The 20,074-nt window shown below is 36.4% G+C and overlaps 2 protein-coding genes across 4 annotated transcripts in view; both read left to right on the top strand.

Moving 5' to 3' along the window:
- ipo13b (importin 13b) overlaps positions 1-7,010 on the top strand; it is a 37,828-nt gene extending 30,818 nt beyond the window's left edge. The window contains exons 16-21 of one of the 2 annotated variants that reach the window (XM_042747385.1): positions 1,775-1,827; positions 3,591-3,657; positions 3,749-3,807; positions 4,635-4,724; positions 5,345-5,526; positions 6,528-7,010. In XM_042747385.1, the coding sequence (XP_042603319.1) occupies positions 1,775-1,827; positions 3,591-3,657; positions 3,749-3,807; positions 4,635-4,724; positions 5,345-5,526; positions 6,528-6,624 (548 nt within the window). In that variant the 3' untranslated portion in view covers positions 6,625-7,010. Of the gene's footprint in view, positions 1-1,774; positions 1,828-3,590; positions 3,658-3,748; positions 3,808-4,634; positions 4,725-5,344; positions 5,527-6,527 lie in introns of those variants that run through there. The other variant, XR_006157560.1, reaches the window with a different exon arrangement.
- Positions 7,011-10,154: 3,144 nt separating this feature from the next.
- LOC109113678 (protein eva-1 homolog A) overlaps positions 10,155-20,074 on the top strand; it is a 43,805-nt gene continuing 33,885 nt past the window's right edge. For both annotated transcript variants that reach the window (XR_006157449.1, XM_042746327.1), the window contains exon 1: positions 10,155-10,386. Coding sequence is in view for 1 of the 2 variants with exons in the window: in XM_042746327.1 (XP_042602261.1) it covers positions 10,299-10,386 (88 nt within the window). In the remaining variant the exon portion in view is untranslated. The remainder of the gene's footprint in view (positions 10,387-20,074) is intronic.

A 20,074-nucleotide genomic window follows, 5' to 3' on the forward strand; every position in this document is an offset into this window, starting at 1 on the left:
GTTTCAGTAATTGCTATAAAGAGTGTTATAATGTGCACCAAAGCAAATTTGACACAATATTGGTTAAACAATAATTTTTATTTAAATTAAAATCACTGTTATTAATCACATTTTTTTTTCTCATTTGAGAAATTTCTTTTTACATTACACAAATCAAGAAAACTTTAGATCATACTCAGGGTTTATTATATCTCCTCTAGTTTCTTGATTTATTATATTTGGCATATAATGAAACGCTCTCTACAGTACATTAAGTTTAATTGGTTAAAGCTTAGGAAGGTTGTTGCAAAGCTATAACAGTGTGAAATTCCTAATACTAATTCCAAATTATGTTAATGTTTTTCTATAAAAACAACAAAAAGAAATTGCGTAAGTGTATTAATTCCCTATCAACAACAAATGCAAACAATATAGTCAGGATTCATTGTTGGATTTATCACAGTTTGTCACTGAGAAGCTCTGCTTGTATTAATATGATTATGAATGCAGCGCTGCTTACCAATAATGCTGTGTTTACACATTCATACATTGGGGATTTTGCTTTAGTGCACCTGTTAAACTTGCCTTAGTGCTTCTTTCTTTTCAATGCACCACTTCCACCCACTTATCTTGTTGACTTGAATGAAAAACATGCCTTCTCCTTTGCTTGATTACTGTCAGCTTGCAGATTCAAGTCAAGTGAGCTTCATTGCCATTCTGCTATATGTAGAGACATACAAAGGAATGAAATATAATGCAATTACTGATGTTAATCTAATGAAAGGACTTACACTGAAAAAAATGTGATGTAAGACTTTGAAACTATTTTTACTCAGAAATTGCTGGTAAATTCCACAAATAATTACAAAGAAGTCAAGTCACACATTGTCTTGTTTAACCAAATTTTCATTTTCTGGTTTGGACCAAGAAGTGTGAAAACAGCCTACAATTGTCCAGCATGATTTAAAAACACACACAATGACACACAATGACCTACAAAACACACACAGTCACATAGTTGTCTTTGCATGTGTCCACACTAGCGTGCTTGCATCCCTCACGTCTTGTTTGTCATTCATCACGTTCTTCTGTTTTAACCAAATCAGCAGAAATGTGAGCGGTAACACTCTTATCCCGATCAGGTGTCATGGCCGAGAGGACCTGCCGTGGCCTGTGTGTTTGTGTGTCGTTTGTTTTCTGTGAAGGGGTGGGGTTTGACGGGTGGGTGGGGTCTGGTTTGTGGGGGCGGGGTCTTGTTTGGAGTGTGGGAACAGCTAAGGGAGGGAAGTTTGGGACTGACTGCTACCTTGCTCTTCCGGGGTGGCGGTGGGAACCAAGCGCTCACCAGCTGCGGCGGGCCAGTCGGGTGTTTGAATTGAATTTACAGACAATGAAAACAACTAAAACGCACACTAAAAAGAAAGCAAGCAACACAAGTGTCATCACAGTAACAGGTGCCTCCTGGGTTCCCACTCCCAAACCCACTGTTTCTTTTGTTGTTTAGGTTTCTTTTCTTTCTCTCGTTACTTCTATTTCTTTTCCTTCTTTGTTTCTCCCCTTCAGAACGGACTCATTGATCTGTCTTTCTTTGTTTTTCCTCTTTTCGATTTTCGCAACTGCCTTCAAGTCGTTCATGTTCCCTCCTCTTTCTCTGCCCTACTTCTCTCACGCGTGCGATTATTTCCGTCCAGTTGACTTTTCCGTTCCACATGACTGTTCGATCTGTTCTTTTGCTGTTTGTATATATTCTTATTATTCTTATTATTTCTTAAGTTTCATCTTTATTATATTTTAGGGCCCAGGGATCATCCTGATATTGTTGATTCATTTATGCAACTCCAAGCTCAGGTGTGTTTTTGGTTTCTTATTTCATTCACTTTGGGTTTCTCTCTTCTCTTTCGCTGTCCCTTTCTTTCTCACTTCTCTTCCCTTCTGTCCTGTGTCACAGGGTCTTTACAGACCCTTGTTTTGCTCGGGCAGTGGAATTGACCTGAGGGGTTTTGCCATTGGATGATTGACAGTCACAGTGTGATTGATAGTCACACAGACAAGATTTAACACCTCTAATCTGTGTACATCTCATTCAGTCCAAAGATCCTGCTCCTCCTGATCCTGCTTTATTACACATTGAAACTTAGCTGTGATCGTGTTGCATTTCGCAGCATTTCTTTTACAGTGTAGTTGGTCTTAATTATGTTATAATTAAATAATTATATATAAACACATAAATATTTTGCACAGTTGTCTTTTGACACATTGCTTGTTGCCATTGCCTTTAGAAAAGAAGTGAGTTAAAAAAATTGAGAATACACTGAACATCTAAGATTTAAAGTGAAGTGAAACCAAACTTTAGGATTTGAGTAATTTTAAAATAAATGATGTTAAGCGTATAGATAATAAATGTTTGAGAATCTGCAGTATACTAATTTATAAATAAAAAAATACATAAAATGAATAAATAGTAGTGATCTACCTCTGTCTTTATACTGATACAAGCATATTTTGTTGTAAGTGTCATCCACAGAAATGAGCAACTCCAATAATTTATTACATTATTTCCTTTAAAAAGGAGTTAAGGGAGATTAAAATGGTTCAAATGCTGAAAATGGTTAACTAATATATATATATATTTTCATTTAATCATTTTATTTGATTAAACCTACAGTAAACTGCTTTTGTTTGATCAAAACTACAGTAAAACAGCAATATTGTAAAATATTATTACAATTTAATGGTTTCTATTTTAATATATTTTAAACCACAATTTGTTCCTTGTGATGCAGCGCTAAATTTTCAGCATCATTACTCCAGTCTTCAGTGTCACGTGATCCTTCAGAAATCATTCTAATGCTGATTATATGTTTAAGAAACATTTCTTATTATTATCAGTGTTGAAAACAGCTGCTTTGGATTGTTGTGGAAACCTTGATACATTTTTTTAAAAATACAAAGTTCGAAAGAACAGCGTTTATTTAAAATAGAGATCTTTATAAAGATATTATAAATGTCTTTACTGTCGCTTTTGATCAATTTAATGCATCCTTGCTGAATAAAAGTTAGGATCAAGATCCCACAAACCCCTACCAGAGTCATTCCAGCCCTGAAAACCGATGAAAGCCTAAATGAATTCATCTCAATGAATTGATTAATTGATTCAAATGAATTGGCTCTCTCGTTTATGTCTTCTCCCTATCTATTGGTTTCTCTCTCTGTCTCTTTCTCAAATATCCTCTCATCCTCAATGAGTTTCTTAATGCATCAGTTGTCTTTATCGTACATGTTACTTAGATTTCTGTTGCATTCAGTCCAACTGAGCAGAGAAAGTAGTGATCGAACAGATGAAATCCAAGTGAGAACGCTAAAGAGAGAAAAATCATCATACCTTTAGTTTCTATTGAGTTAAATTTCAGTATTTTAGTTTCTTTGGTGTTGATTTCTTATACTTACCTGATCTGTTTGCATTGAATATGTACGTTTGGTTGATTTTCTAGAGCTAGACAGGTGTAGGGAGTGAGTGATGGAGGGTGGGCGGGGCACAGGAGTGATTGACAGGGTTCCAGGGGCGGGGTTTGAGTCATGTGCTCTGTTCATTGGCTCTGTCTGATTCGTAGGCCCTCAAACGGAAGCCCGATTTATTCTTATCAGAGAGTCTTGATGTGAAAGCCGTGTTTCACTGTGGTAAGTGTGTTTAAAATGTCGAAACCAAGTATGAATGTGTGTGAATGTCTGAGCCTGTGTAATGTTTAAAACTGCTGTGTTTCGGCTGTAGGAGTGCTGTCACTGAAATTCCCAGAAGGCCCGACGGTCAAATCCACCTGCTTTTTCTTTGTAAGTCAGAGATCATCGTAATAAGCTGAAGTATTATTCACACCAAGGAGTACAGGAATACACTACTGGTCAAAAGTTTGGAATAATGACAGTGTCATTTACGCTCACCAAGGCTTCATTTATTTGATTAAAAATACAGTACAAACAGTAATATTGCCAAATATTATTACAGTTTAAATGACCAGCTTTACGTTTGAATATATTTTAAAAATGTAATTTATTCCTGTGATCAAAGCTGAATTTTCAGCATCATTGCTCCAGTCTTCAGTGTCACATGATTCTTCAGAAATTATTTTAATATACTGATTTGCTGCTAAGTTACTGTCAAGTTTTTCGCTGCTCCATATTTTTGTGGAATCCATGATCCATCGTTCTCAGATCATTTAGTGCGTCCTTGCTAAATATGATTTTTAAGATTTCTACGGTGTAACAAGGTTTCCACAAAACTATTAAGCTGTTTTAACATTGATAATAATCAGAAATGTTTCTTGAGCAGCAAATCAGCATATTAGAGTGATTTCTGAAGATCATGTGACACTGAACACTGGAGTAATGATGCTGAAAATACAGCTTTGATCACAGAAATAAATGGCAATTTAAAATATATTAAATCAAATATACAATTCCGTTTTTAAATTGTAATATTACTGTTTTAACAGTACTTTTGATCAAAGAAATGCAGCCTTCTTTCAGAATGATTCTTTCCTCTATTTTTGATGGAAGATGTAGTGCTCTGTGTGAACTGACCTTCAGTTTGTGTCTCTTCACCTCCTGTTAAATATACTTTCATAAACCGTAGTTGAATTGTTTATTTGCATTGACTGCAGACGGAGCTAATAGCACACTGCGCAGACGTTCCTCCTGTCGGTCAGGTCCTGCAGGAAGATGGTAAACTCCTCCTGCTGGCTGTGCTGGAGGTGAGCTTGTACAGTACATGAAGGTTGTGGTAGGGCTGTGCAATTAATCGAATTATTAATCAAACAACAAAAGACAGATTCAAAATCACACACTGCTCTTGAGTGAAGGACTTTTGTAGCTTTAAGAAACAAAAAAGTTGAATTCTTACAGTGAAGACTGCTGTTTTATTTTACATTTGATTATTCATTTCTGTAGTAGGCTGTAAACCGCTTGAGACTTGCATAAAAAGCACAGTCCAGTGCACAGTTTGTTTCATTTGTATCTTTTTATTCTATTGTGTTTTTCCTTTGCTTTTTTATTACTGACAGTTTGTTTTCAATAATTTTGAGGACTTTTTGTTTGTTTGTTTGAAATTCCGCTGGTTTCTACAATGTAGATGTCATAGCAACCTTATTTACAGGAAATACATATTTGTTATGTATCATTTCTTTAAATAAATCACTCATATAAAGTTTTGGTCATATGGCCCCCTCATAATCGTGTTAAATAATCGTGATTACAGTATTGAAAAAAATAATCGTGATTATGATTTTTGCCATAATCGAGCAGTCATAGGTTGTTTAATGTTGTAAAACAAAAAAAAAAGCACAAAAGTCTGACTGCTGTGTTGTTTGTTCAGGCCATCGGCGGTCAGTCGTCCCGCAGTCTGATGGATCAGTTTGCGGAGGTGCTCTTCTGTCTGAACAAGCATTGCTTCGCTCTGCTGACGGTGTGGCTCAAAGAAGCTCTGCGCTCACCAGGCTTCCCGTCCTCACGGGTCTCTGACGAGCAGAAAGACACGTTCAGCCAACAGGTGCTCAGGTGAGATTAGTGCCATTTGACCATTCTGGTGAATATTACCTTCTTCATAATATTATTTACAACATTAAATCAATATTAAAATCCTAACAGGTTTGGGTTCGGTAAGGACATTTTTAAATTCTTTTGACAGAAGTCTCTTCTGATCACCAAGACTGTATTTATTTGATCAATAATACAATAAAAACATGAATATTGTGAAATATTATTACAATTTAAAATAGTTGTTTTCTGTTTGAATATATTTTAAAATGTAATTTATTGCTGTATTTTCAGCATCATTACTCCAGTCTTCAGTGTCACATGATCTTCAGAAATCATTCTAATATGCTGATTTACTGCTCAATAAATATTTCTGATTATTAAAAACAGTTGTACTGCTTCATATTATTGTGGAAACCATGATGCGTTTTTTTCTTTGACGAATAGAAAGTTCAAAAGAACAGCATGTATTTTAAAATAGAAATCTTTTGTAACATTTTAAATGTCACTTTTGATCAATTTAATGCATTCCGCTGAATAAAAGTATTAATTTCTTTGAAAAAAAATTTTTTTTTATCTTACTTGACTTCAGACTTTGTTGGCAGTCGTTGATGTTTTTGCAAGTTTAGTCAGATGATTCCTATGTATCATTCATTGGTCAGAGTATTATTTATAAAAAGCTTTATATTTGCAGGTTTCATTTTGTTTACTTGTTTTTGTCATTTTTATTATGAGCTTTTCTCTTTTTTAAACTATATTTAGATTTAGCTTTAATTTTTACTCATTTTAGTACTTCAGAAAACTTTTTTTTGCCTTTTTCAGCTTTATTTCATGTGACAAAAATATTTAGAATAGGTTTAGTTTTAGCTTAAGTTTCAGTTACCAATAACAACGCTGCCCTCTGAATATAAAGTAAATTTGGCGTGTATTTGACATCTCTACAGCTGAGTTCTTCATGCACCGTTCTCAGAAAACCCATTATCTGAGAATGAAAAACCATTTATTTTTCTGTTTCCTCTCAGGGAGCGAGTGAACAAGCGCCGAGTGAAAGACATTGTGAAGGAGTTCACCTTGGTGTGCCGCGGCCTTCACGGAACCGAATACGCCGCGGACTACTGAGCCGCCGCTCGTACGGACACAGAGTGAGAGGAAACCCAAAAAGTACAACTCCCGATGTGAATGACACGTGTCAGAACTGACCGTCTGAGAGTCGGGATCTTTCTCCAACTCATCCTTCTCACTCTCTCTCTTTCAACCACTGTCTCATTGGATTTTGGGGCCTCCGTAGGGTGATCTGAACAGGCGACATCTCTGCCCCCCGCATCTCACAGCATGTTTGCTGGAAACCGCTCTTTGATTCTCCCACCTTCGATCTTCCGTGGCTCTTGGGCTGTTTTCCTTGTGATAATTTGCATCCGTTTGAACAAAGAAATAGTGTTAGTTAAATGTTTTTTAGTTTTATTTTGGAGATACTGAAATAAAAAGCATATATATACACATATATATATATTAAAATATATATAAATGCACATAATAATCTAGTAAACCGTGGGGTGACAAGTCCGTGTGCTGCTAACAGAGAGAGGGACCAATACAGACTGATTTTTCTCTGTGGCTTTATATCTATCCTCTATATCTGTCTGTTTAACCCCTCACGCTCGATTCTGCCAAAATGTTGACGTTTTTTTAATAAAATGATTATTAGGATTGTTTTATATATATATATATATATATATATATATATATATATATATATATAATATAATATAATATAATATAAAGGTCAGCAGCATATTTGGTGACTTGTAGAGACCGGGTGTTACACAACGAATAAGAGAGAGATCAATGCACTAAGATTCATTATTTGTCATCATTTACCCACCATCATGACGTTCATAACCTTTAAATTCTTCTTAAGAAATTCTTCTTTGTGTTTCACTGAAGGAATAGAGTTGTACAGGTTTGGATTGACATGAGATGGTGCATAAGTTCATTTTTGGTTAAACTGTCCTTTTAATGTCAGTAGGTGCATGCACACACATCATGGTACCAGTAAACATTTGAAGTGCTTTTGAAATGAGTTATTAAAGGAAGAGTTCACCCAAAATTGCTGAAATTCTACTCACTCTCAGGCCATCCAGCATGTAGATTAGTTTGAGTCTTCCTAGGAACAGATTTGGAGAAATGTAGCATTCCATCACTTGCTCACCAATGGATGCTCTGCAGTGAATGGGTGCCGTCAGAATGAGAGTCTGATAAAAACATCACAAGTAATCCACACCTCTCCAGTCCATCAGTCAATGTCTTGTGAAGTGAAAAGGTGCAAGTTTGTGATGAACAAATCAATCATTAAGGCATTTTTTTAACTTTAAACTGTTGTTTCCTCTATCCATGATATTGTTTTCTCCAGTGAAAAAGTCGTGTCATTTGAATCGGGCGAGAAATATGAACCGATCAAACACTATATACAAGTGACAACATTAAAAAAAATCAGTTCGAAGCAAATATGTGAGGGGACCACAGGAGATGGGATTTTTCACTGGAGGAAGCATTATATTAAGGATTATGGACTGAATTTTGGGCAGAAGTGGCAGGTTCAAGTTAAAGCCTCTTAATGACGGATTTGTTTTTTACAAAAATGAAACTTCTCTTTTCACAAGACATTAATTGGTGGACTGGTGTGGATTATTGTGATGTTTTTATCAGCTGTTTGGACTCTCATTCTGACGGCACCCATTCACTGCAGAGCATCCATTGGTGAGCAAGTGATGGAATGCTACATTTCTCCAAATCTGTTCTTATGAAAAAACAAACACATGTACATCTTGGATGGCCTGAGTAAATTTATCAAATTGTAATTTTAGGGCAAACAAATCCCTTTAAACAAATACTGCATGTCTCTCTCTCTTTTTCGTTTCCCGCCCAGTTGCTTGCCGACATGTAGCATGTGTGTTGCATTACATACGGGCCCAGAATGTGTCATAATCGGTGGACGAGGGCTGTTCTATCGTGTTTGTTTACTAGCGAATCACAGAGTGAGAACAAAGGGAGAGACCGAGGAGTCAAATGTACATTAGGTTTTTTGTTTTCTTTTTGTACTTTGTTTTAATTTATTAAATACATCTGAGATGGCATCTCTGGGTTCTGTGGTCTGTTTGCATGAATGAAGGTGTGAGTGCTCATCACAAGAAGACTAAACCAATCCACAAGCTCTTCAGGTGAGTATTGTAGTGTGCAATGAAGCCCATGTTCTTCGGCTACAGGAATGTTTTTGTCATTTTTACTGCAGTGAATATTTCTCAGGGTGTGTATTTTCTAAAGTCAGCTGCTGTATGGACTCAAACCTTAAAATCTTGCCTGCAAGAAAAAAACTGTTAGACATACGGTTTTATTGCATACGGAAATAATGTTCATATGTTGTCCTTTTGTGACAACATGCCCCATTGCAGGCTTTTCTGCTAAATTAAACCATAAAACAGTTATAAGGAACAAGCAAATTCATGAAACAGTAAAAATATTAACAGATCAAAACCAAACAGATACCCTGAAAAATAATATAACCTGCAGTGAACTGATGACTCCATGGCTTATTATGTGATGTAGGGGAGCTACTGCACTTCTTCATATTGACCTGCAGATGTCTCTACAGCTCTGGAGAAGCATCGAGAGTTTGTCACGAGGAGAACCAAATAAGAAAGTAGTAGTGCCGTCAAGTCAAATGTTTTATTTTATGTTCATGTACATATTTAATCAGCTTTGTTTATTTTGCATAACCTTTGACCTTGAAGTCATCACAGACACCAGCTTGACTGCTGGCTTTTCCAGTTTGAGTTTATTTTTTTGCAAATGTGTTTTTAGTTTTTAATAAACTGCAATGGTATACTATCAGATTTATATATAGAGAGATATTCAATTATTATAAATTATGCAATTATTCATTATTGTAAATGATGGAAACAACATTTTAGTAGACAATGTTTACAGCATTATATTGCTATATCTAAAGTCATGGTTTCTTCATATGAAGGACAAATGGCAGCCTTTTTGTAGAATGGCACTCGTTCTGGTATAGTAATTATGTCCAACACCTTTCAGTACGATCTCAGTTGTTTGTCACTGTGTATAAAAAAAATAAATAAATAAACAGTGCATTAATACAGTGACCCACTGACACCATTAAAGACAATATAGCACCTGTATACCCGGATTAAACACTGCATGATGTGAACAGAACCCGATCTCTGCGTATGGTCCAGTTATAGTTAGAGGAGAGATTACAGTTTACGAAATAACTTAACTGACCTAAAAATAGTAGTAGAATATTTTACGGTGAGTAAATCTATTTCTATAGTCTATATAGACTTTTTTTTTAGGTGTACTGTTCCTTTAAGATTAAAGCGATTTGATTTTAATCTTTTATTTTTGTGTTTGTTGTTATTATGGTTTTATCTAAATACGTTGTATTTTTTGTATTTGTACTTTACTTAAACTCTAACACTACAGTGAATTGACAATCATGCCGATAAAGATTCTATGAATTAAATCAAGTGAAATTCAGGGACTCTGGGACCAGGGGGAACTCTCTCTCTCTCTCTCTCTCTCTCTCTCTCTCTCTCTCTCTCTCTCTCTCTCTCTCTCTCTCTCTCTCTCTCTCTCTCAGTCTCAGGTCTTCTCTGGTGTTCTTCTGACTCTGTCACTGGTGTCTCCAGACTGAAGTCATGGAATCAGACATCACTTTAGGTTCTGCGCTCTGATTCTCTCAGGAATCATCGGATCTGGTGGGACATTTAAGGATGTTTTCCCCTGATGTCTCATATTCTCTGCTGTTGTTGGGAATCTCGTGTCTGACTGTCTTCACTAAGACTTCACAGGAGTTCTCAGGTACTGGACACCGCCATCAGCATCATCACTATCATCATCACCTACAAGAGTTTGTGTATTGACACTTTATCATATATGTAGGCTATTATCCTTTTTTAAATGCTATTGTTTAACACGCGTTTAGTAGAATTTTTCAGCTTTGCATTTTACAACTTTTTTTTTTTAACGTTCCATCTGTATTTTTTCTTTTCGTGCGTTATTGAGGTATTAATGTGACATGCGCGAGTTTATTTAATCCCGGATTAAATGCATGAAACATTGTAACATATTTGTTTCGCGGGAACTTCCGTGACCGACGCGATCAGAGAGAAAGTGCACGTGTGCGCGCGGCCAGTGGGTTACAGTGTTGCATGTCAACTTAATAACTATATACAGTGGGTTCCAAACGTCTGAGTAATTAATGCAAATGCTTCTGTTTTGCATATTAAAAATGAATATAATAATTTTCATTACATAAATGGCGATTTGGAATTTGAGTGTGACGTTGAATTGAAGCAACATGAAACAAGAATGTCTTTTGAGCCTCTCTGTAAGAGTTCAGTTGCAAAAGCCTCTAAGTGCCATCTGAATTTTTCTTCGAAAATGAGCATTTTTCAGTTTATGTTCAGTTATTTCACTTTAAAAACCTATATTATTGCCTTTACTGCTTATTTTAGCAGAAAAATATATATATTCAAATAGAGATCTTGTCTCTGTGTGTATATATGAGATAAACGCATTAAGCATGGATTTCATGAAGACTGATTGTTGTGCATATATTAGGCTGTGCGTGATGAGAAGAGCTCCATCCTCAGCACTGTTTGTTTGTGGAGTTTCCCTGTAGTTCATGAAGGATGAGTGTTTGGTGAGTGAAGACTTGAAGGACTTAACATAGAGATGAATTGATCAGAAACAGCTGTGATGTGGTGAGTGAAGGCGATGGCAATCTGTGTTTGTTTTAATAGAATTTAGTTTGCATTTCTCTTCTTAATTCACTTTGATTTGGGTGAAAAATCAACAACATGTTCTTTGTTTGAGAACCACAACTGAACTTTCATTTTGACAGTCAGGTTTATTTGTAGAGTGCTTTACACAATGCTGATTCAAAGAGAGTTTATAGAAGATAGAGACGTACTGGGTGAGTCTCACGAAACCTGTTGAAGCCATGTCAGGATATAAAAAAAAAAGTATGTGTGTGTGTGTGTGTATTAATGTGTGTTATGTATTTCATGCAGGGTTATTGGAAAACTAAACTATTTTCATTACTTGAAATAAACATTAACTGGAGTAAATTGTTATAATAAAATAAGCTTATTTTATTTCAGCTGCAACATTTCATTTTCGTTTCATTTTAGTTTTACATACCAAAATAACCAATAACTACAACTTCATGAAAACTACATATAAATTATTCAATAAAAATAAAAATGCCAAATAAATAAATACACCATATCTTGTTGATTAAAGTGGTAAAAATTTGTTTATTTATTTATTTACTATAGTTTTTAAATTATTTATAGAATTTAAAATAAAAACAAAGCCTGTTTTTGCACTGTGGCATTATTTTCACGTCTACTTACTGTCATGTGCAAAAAATATTTATTTAAATTGTAAAATATGGTTGTATTTCCTGCTCTGCCTTTAATTTCAGCTTATTTAAATAAAAATAAAATATGCACAGAATGGTTAACATCCATATTAAAGTAACAACACAGACAGTAAATATCAAAGAGAATAACAACAATAACAGGACACGTGTTTAAATAATCATAATGCTACAAAATACAAAAGAAAAAGCAAAGTTTTTAGGTGAAATATGAGCCAGACTTGTTTTTGAGAATATACATAATACGATTGCACTGTCCTGTCAAAGGAAGACACGTCAGTTTTCAGCTGAACACAGCTGAGAGTTATTGTTTTGTCGGGTCGCACAGGACCATCCGCTCACACACTCTGGAATATCTGTTTGATTGACAGCTGCCTGAAGAGGCTGACAGAAGTTGTCGATGGAGACGGTGCATCTGTTGCCGGGCAACAGGCCTGTACATCTGTCCTACAGGAACCTTGTGCCTTTGTGTGTGCTGTGTTTTATGTTGGTTAATAAGCTTCACACACACACACGCGCATTTAGATTCATTGTGTGTGTGTTCACTACAGTGAAAGTGCTCTTAAAGCTGTGGGCGAGGCTTAGTGAGGCGCTGAATGGGATGTGTGGCTGTTAAAGGGTCAGGAGGTCAACTGAGGCCAAACCTTTTGAGGATCCCAATACACCATTAAGACTAGAGGAATGTCTGTCTGTCAGTCGTACTGCCTAAATGTCAGCAGAAAATGGAATTTAAAGGTGCAAGTAACTTTTTTCACTGTAAAAATGTTGTATGGAAGGAATGAGCAGAATTTTTATAGACATATTTAAAGTAAAACTAAAAATGTAGTTATAACAGAATTTAAAAAAAAGTTCATTTCCGAGTGAAAGCGAAAGCTTAGCTGTAAGTACAGTGCGTGACATATTTTTTTAATATTATTTAATAATATATTATTAAATAATGTGCACTAGTTAAAGACCAGGAATACGAATTTAATATGAATTTGTTCATTTCAAATTAGTATTATTTTAATATATTAAGATAATATTACAGCTTTAAGTACTGTTTTGTACTATTTTGCCCTGGCAACTATCTGAAATAGTCTTTATAGACTTTATAGACTTTTATTTCATTTCAGTTAACATTTATTTTATTTAAATAATTTTAGTGTAAATTATTTATTGTTTTATTTTAGTTTAATTAGCTATAGTAGCCTTGCTTCAGATTTGGATTATCTGTGAATGTGTAAATAGTTTTTGGCAAAAGAAGAATTTTATTAATCACAGGACCTGTTTTTCTTTATAAATTCATCTGTTTCCAAATGCTCAAGACTGTAGTCACATTATGAGTCTAATCTCACTCCCTCTCTTTGCGTCTCGTTATTGCCAAGATGGAAAAATCTCACTGCCGGAAGAGAGTAATGCTTGAAATCAGAGAGAGTTTAGCTGAGGTGAGAGGCGCTCTAATAACCTTTATAATCCAGAAAGCCGCGTTTTCCCGCGAGCGTTCGCTGTGTGGTTTAGGGTGTGTTTGAGATTGCTGATGGCTTTTCTTTATAAATTCATCTGTTTCCAAATGCTCAAGACTGTAGTCACATTATGAGTCTAATCTCACTGTGTGTGTGTGTGTGTGTGTGTGTGTGTGTGTGTTCGAGTCTGTGCATCTGTACGTGTGTGTCTCTGTGCGTGTGTGTGTGTGTGTGTGTATGTATGTGTGTGTGTGTGTCTGCATCTGTGTGTGTGCGTGTCTGTGTGTGTCTCTGTGTATGTGTCTGTGCGTCTGTGTGTGTGCGTGTCTGTGTGTGTCTCTGTGTATGTGTCTGTGCGTCTGTGTGTGTGCGTGTCTGTCTGTGTCTCTGTGTGTGTGTGTGTGTTCGAGTCTGTGTACACACTGTAGTGTGTTTCCTGTTCTCTGAGGTCACGTGAGGTCATCCCGAGGATAAATGAGAGTTCCTAAACAAAATCATTTACTTATTTTGAGCTTTGATGTGACCGCTGTCCATTTATTTGCGCAGTGTTTTCCCGCGAGCGTTCGCTGTGTGGTTTAGGGTGTGTTTGAGATTGCTGATGGCTTTTCTTTATAAATTCATCTGTTTCCAAATGCTCAAGACTGTAGTCACATTATGAGTCTAATCTCACTCCCTCTCTTTGCGTCTCGTTATTGCCAAGATGGAAAAATCTCACTGCCGGAAGAGAGTAATGCTTGAAATCAGAGAGAGTTTAGCTGAGGTGAGAGGCGCTCTAATAACCTTTATAATCCAGAAAGCCAAGAGGATAGAGCTCTGTGTGTGTGTGTGTGTGTGTGTGTGTGTGTTTTCTCAGGCACTTTGTTTTCCGGAGGTGGAACTTGAAACCGCTGCCTTCTGTTTAAGACCCCCTTCCCCAAACTCCTTTTTCCCATCCGGACCCCTCTCTCTCAAACACACACACACACACACGTTTCTCTCTTCTGTGCTGTTAATTAGCAATGTTTGCTAAATCAAGCATCACTATTTCTATTGTTCATATAGGGTTTGATTTATGAAAATGGAGTTGGAATAAACCCTGAAGCCTTTAAAATCATCCTGTATATGAATGATTCCTAAAATAATGTGTCTTGTTGAGGAGAGGTGTGCTGGCAGACTTGCACTGAAGAAGGAACCAAAGCCGTATGTCTAGAGACCAGAATATTGACCAGTAAGCAGTCGCTCAGAAACCAGATGGAAAAGCCCAGCAACAGTATAGAAACACATACCAATGCACTGGCAACCACACAGAACACTGTGTGTGTGTGTGTGTGTGTGTGTGTGTGTGTGTGTGTGTGTGTGTGTGTGTGTGTGTGTGTCTGTGCATCTGTACGTGTGTGTCTCTGTGCGTGTGTGTGTATGTATGTGTGTGTCTGTGCGTCTGTATGTGTGGGTGTCTGTGTGTGTGTGTCTCTGTGTATGTGTCTGTGCGTCTGTGTGTGTGCGTGTCTGTCTGTGTTTCTCTGTGTGTGTGTGTGTGTGTGTGTGTGTGTGTGTGTGCGTCTGTGCGTCTGTGTATCTGTGTGTGTGTGTGTGTGTGTGTGTGTGTGTGTCTGTCTGTGTTTCATGTCTGAGTGTGTGTGTCTGTGTCTGTGTCTGTATGTGTGTGTGTGTGTGTGTGTGTGTGTGTGTGTGTGTGTGTTCGAGTCTGTGCATCTGTACGTGTGTGTCTCTGTGCGTGTGTGTGTGTGTATGTATGTGTGTGTCTGTGCGTCTGTATGTGTGGGTGTCTGTGTGTGTGTTTCTCTGTGTATGTGTCTGTGCGTCTGTGTGTGTGCGTGTCTGTCTGTGTTTCTGTGTGTGTGTGTGTGTGTGTGTGTGTGTGTGTGTGTCTGTATGTGTGGGTGTGTGTGTGTGTGTGTGTGTGTGTGTGTGTGTGTGTGTGTGTGTGTGTGTGTGTTCGAGTCTGTGCATCTGTACGTGTGTGTCTCTGTGCGTGTGTGTGTGTGTGTGTGTGTCTGCATCTGTGTGTGTGCGTGTCTGTGTGTGTCTCTGTGTATGTGTCTGTGCGTCTGTGTGTGTGCGTGTCTGTGTGTGTCTCTGTGTATGTGTCTGTGTGTGTGTGTGTGTGCGTGTCTGTGTGTGTGTGTGTGTGTGTGTGTGTGTGTTCGAGTCTGTGCATCTGTACGTGTGTGTCTCTGTGCGTGTGTGTGACATGATCCTTCAGAAATCATTCTAATATGCTTTTTTGCTGCTCAAGAAATATTTCTGATTATTATCAATGTTGAAAACAGTTGTGCCGCTTCATATTTTTACGGAAACTGTGATACATTTTTAAAGGATTCTTTTATGATAGGAAAGTTTAAAAGAACAGCATCTATTTTAAAACAGAAATGTAACATAAATATATTTTTGATCTGTCACTTGTGATCAATTTAATGCATCCTTGCTGAATAATAGTTTTAAATCTTTAATCAAACTGTATTGAATAGTTGTAGTGTAGTGAAGTGTTTTAGTTTTTTTTAAGTCATTATATCAGCTTTAGTGTACAGAGTGTCCTCATTTAGATAATGAAGCAAATGTGCTTTAATATGGAGTTCATTATTTTATTTATGTCATTAGAGCTTTTTGTGGTGACTTTTCTGGACTATTTGAGGTGTGTTCAGTTATTGTTTTAGCAAATCCATGTGGTGATGCTATAGTGCTGCAGAAATAATATATCAGCTTTATCTGTTTCTCTCACTATCCAACATCATTTAACCTGCAAGTAAAACACACAAGATGTTCAGCTTTGACTGCTTAGCATGGCCCAGTTAGCCTTTGCTAACTGTAACTACAGCATGTTTAAATGTTGCAGTGTATTCTGATATATGTGATATATATATAGTGATATTCCTGCAATCGTTTACCTTTAGCTGATCTATGTTTAATTTATTAGGAGCTACTAATCTCTATTGTAGTGCCATGTTGACACACACACACACACACTCACACACACACACACACACACACTGTAGTGTGTTTCCTGTTCTCTGAGGTCACGTGAGGTCATCCCGAGGGTTAATGAGAGTTCCTAAACAAAATCATTTACTTATTTTGAGCTTTGATGTGACCGCTGTCCATTTATTTGCGCAGTGTTTTCCCGCGAGCGTTCGCTGTGTGGTTTAGGGTGTGTTTGAGATTGCTGATGGCTGGAGAGCTTCTCCTCACAGCTGCATTCAGTCCTCCTCAATATTTGCTCTCTCATGTTAAACTCAGCTCTATAATTTTCCAAAAATATCACCGGTGGCAGCACAGGCGCTTTAGTGCCGCTCCAGTGAGTCAAAACTAAAGACTTTCTGAGGACTAAAAATGATTAGCCGCACCGCTTTGGCTCTTGGCAAATTATGTGCACATGTTAATTCAACTATTTTTTTTCTTCATTTATCATTTAATCAGACTTTCAGAAAACATTTTTATTTAAAAGGGCAAAATGTTCTCTTTATTAGATTATGATCAATGCATGTTGTTTTTTTAATAAATGTATAAATTCCTGTTCAAAATAAATAAATCCTGAAAAAGAAGAAGAAGAAGAAAAAAAGAAGCAGCAAAACTGTTGTCAATGTTAAAAATATTAATAAATGTTTCATGAGCATTAAATCAGCATATCAGAATGATTTCTGAAGGATCATGTGTCACTGAAGACTGGAGTAATGATGCTGATTTGATCACAGGAATAAGTTACATATTACAATATTTTCAAATAGAGAACAGTTATTTTGAATTGTAATAATATTTCACAATATTGCTGTGTTTAATGTACTTGATGATCAAATAAATGCCACCTTGGTGACGCTTTTTTCAAAATCAAAATCAATGCCAAACCTTTGTTTATATATGGTGGGTTTCTGATTGTAGTTTGCGCTCCTGGTGAATGTCAAATGTTCAGAGAATGAGATATGCTGGATAGACACACACACACACACACACACACACACACACACACACACACACACGTTTAACAAATAACACTGAACAGAGATCAGACAGGCCGCTGGGTTGTGTGTGAGGGTGCGTGTGTGTGCATGTGTCGCTGTGTTTATTGTGTTTTGCTTCACGTTACTCTGCAGACGTATGGAATTCAGCCGTCCTCTCTCTCCACCAATCACAGCGCAGCATCATTTAAACAGAGGGGAAACTCCAGCACAACTAACACACACACACACACACAACCTGTTTTCTGTCTTTTCTTACTGGCCATCTCTCATCAAGCTCCTGTGTTTTAAGGGACTGGAAAGGCGGTAAATTACCCCTTTTTACCCCCTCCGATGATCACATGATTGAGCACATGACTTGTCAGTTCCACTTTTTCCACTTTGTCCCCTTTCCAGGCTCTGCTTTGAATAGCCTTCCCTGCTTTTCATACTATTTTTGCAGTATTTCATATGCATGCTTCATTTGCCAACATTTGCAGTATACAATGTGTAGCCCTGTATCCCACAATGCAATGCTCTCAACTTGACTTAGATCTGCTTCCACTGTGATTTGTCTTCTTTACTCATTGTTTAAAATGAATCACAAAATTTGGATTAAATGCAATTATACAAAAAAGTTATAAATTATTAGTTATGGGTTCCACCCAGTTACAAAAAAATGGGCAGTATCTATTTTTGTTATATATAATTAATAATTGATAATTAATTAATTATATATAATTAACAATAATTGTTGTTATTGGTAACTATGGCGAACAATTAAATATCATTTGCATTAACTAAAATAATGCTGAAATAAAATGAAATATGAATATTAGATGGAAAAAAATTAACTTGAACAACGTAGAATTTTGCAACTAACTGAAATAAAATAAGTTTACATCAAAATACTAAAATGATTTAATATAAACTGGAATAAATAGAAATTCAAGCTAAATAGAAATCTAAAAAACAAAAAAGTAATAGAAAATGACAAAATAGCACAACAAAATTGCAAAAAACAAATGTAAAATGAAAATGTTATAAATATAAAAACAAAAGCTTTTTCAAAATATTAATAAGTACTACAAGATTGTATAAATACTACTAAAATAACACTGGGCAGTATTCAGTTTATACCGTTATACTATGCTGTTTGTTGCCATTTTTATTTGATTTTTTTTTTTTTTTTTTTGAAAAGTCTGAATTGTGATATTCAAACTAACACAAAAAAAATTGCCTTGGTAATTAAGTGTAATAAAATATGTTTACATTAAATGACTAAAATTATATATAAATATAAATTAGAGCTAAAAAATTACAAAAGCACCACAAAATTGCTTAAACCTAAATGTTGTATCGTGTTGTTTGCATTGAAAAGTGTGCTAGTAGTATGGAATACTAGAGTATGTCTTACTGCAATACAATCTAAACTATATTAATAGGATGTGCCATGCTAAACATTTCAATGCGCAATATTTAATGATCATAAATGTTGTTTAAATCATTGAGTATGCTGTTTCAAACTCCACATTGATATGATATGATCCCTGTTGTCTGTGTGTTTTGACCTGGTTTTATTCTCGTCTTCTGTTTACTGTGTTGCGTTCAGGTAAAACTCCACCTGAGGTGCTTTAGAGCGCTTCATCAGAGCCGCTCTCTGATTGGAGATCTCACGCAGGTGTTGTCTGTCGTTTGAGCCGTGATTGGTGAAAGGAGCTGTCAATCAGCGGCTGGAATGTTGGCTTCTGTCCGAGAACAATAGCAGGAGGGATTGTGTTCGGAAAGCCTAAAGCTCTCGGAGGAATCCCGGGTGGATTGTACAGCATTCCTTTCATGAGCAGGAGAACAGGCCTTCTGTATTACATGATTATTTCATTATTCATTCATTCGTTATGAATGCATTTGAGTAGCTTTGTGTGACATTTATCTGAGGCCGATTATAACACCACAACATTAAACACCATGCTGTCCATGTTTATTTGCCTATTTTAAATATATATTGTAATGCAATGCAACTTTATTGTGCTTTTCAAAACACTTTTTCATCTTAAGCTCACATTTATGATTAGCGTCTCTGTTTGAGATTAACACAATTAATTTTTTTCATCATGCAGCTAGAATTTGCGAGTTCATATGTCATGCAATTAAATCTGACAATTCTGGCTTTTTTCTCAGAATTCTGACTTTTTGTTTCTAGCAATTCTGAGTAGCCTATATATCTCACATTTCTGAGAAAAAAAAGTCAAAATTGTGAGATATAAACTTAGAATTGCAAGAGAAGTAAACTTGCAATTACCTGATTCCGTGTTTGAAACAAACTTGTTTTCTCACAATTCACACTTTTTTTTCTGGGAATTGCAACAAAGTCCCTTTCAAGGAAAGTCTGTTCACTCGGCCGCCATATTTGTAACGCCTCAGGGCAACTCAAACAAGACCAAGCATCTAAATGAATGGGGGAATCCTTAAATCTCAAAAACTGCTTGCCAAAACTCACAATTAAATTACATATTTGAAAGTGGCGTGACATACAGCCAAGTATGGTGACCCATACTCAGAATTCATGCTCTGCATTTAACCCATCCAAAGTGCACACACACAGGAGTGAGACACACACACACACACCGTGAACACACACCCGGAGCAGTGGGCAGCCATTTATGCTGCGGCGCCCGGGGAGCAGTTGGTGGGGGTGTGGCCCGAGACTCGAACCCACAACCTTAGAGTTA

This window comes from Cyprinus carpio, chromosome B20 (genome assembly GCF_018340385.1).
Source record: "Cyprinus carpio isolate SPL01 chromosome B20, ASM1834038v1, whole genome shotgun sequence".
Lineage (NCBI taxonomy): Eukaryota > Metazoa > Chordata > Actinopteri > Cypriniformes > Cyprinidae > Cyprinus > Cyprinus carpio.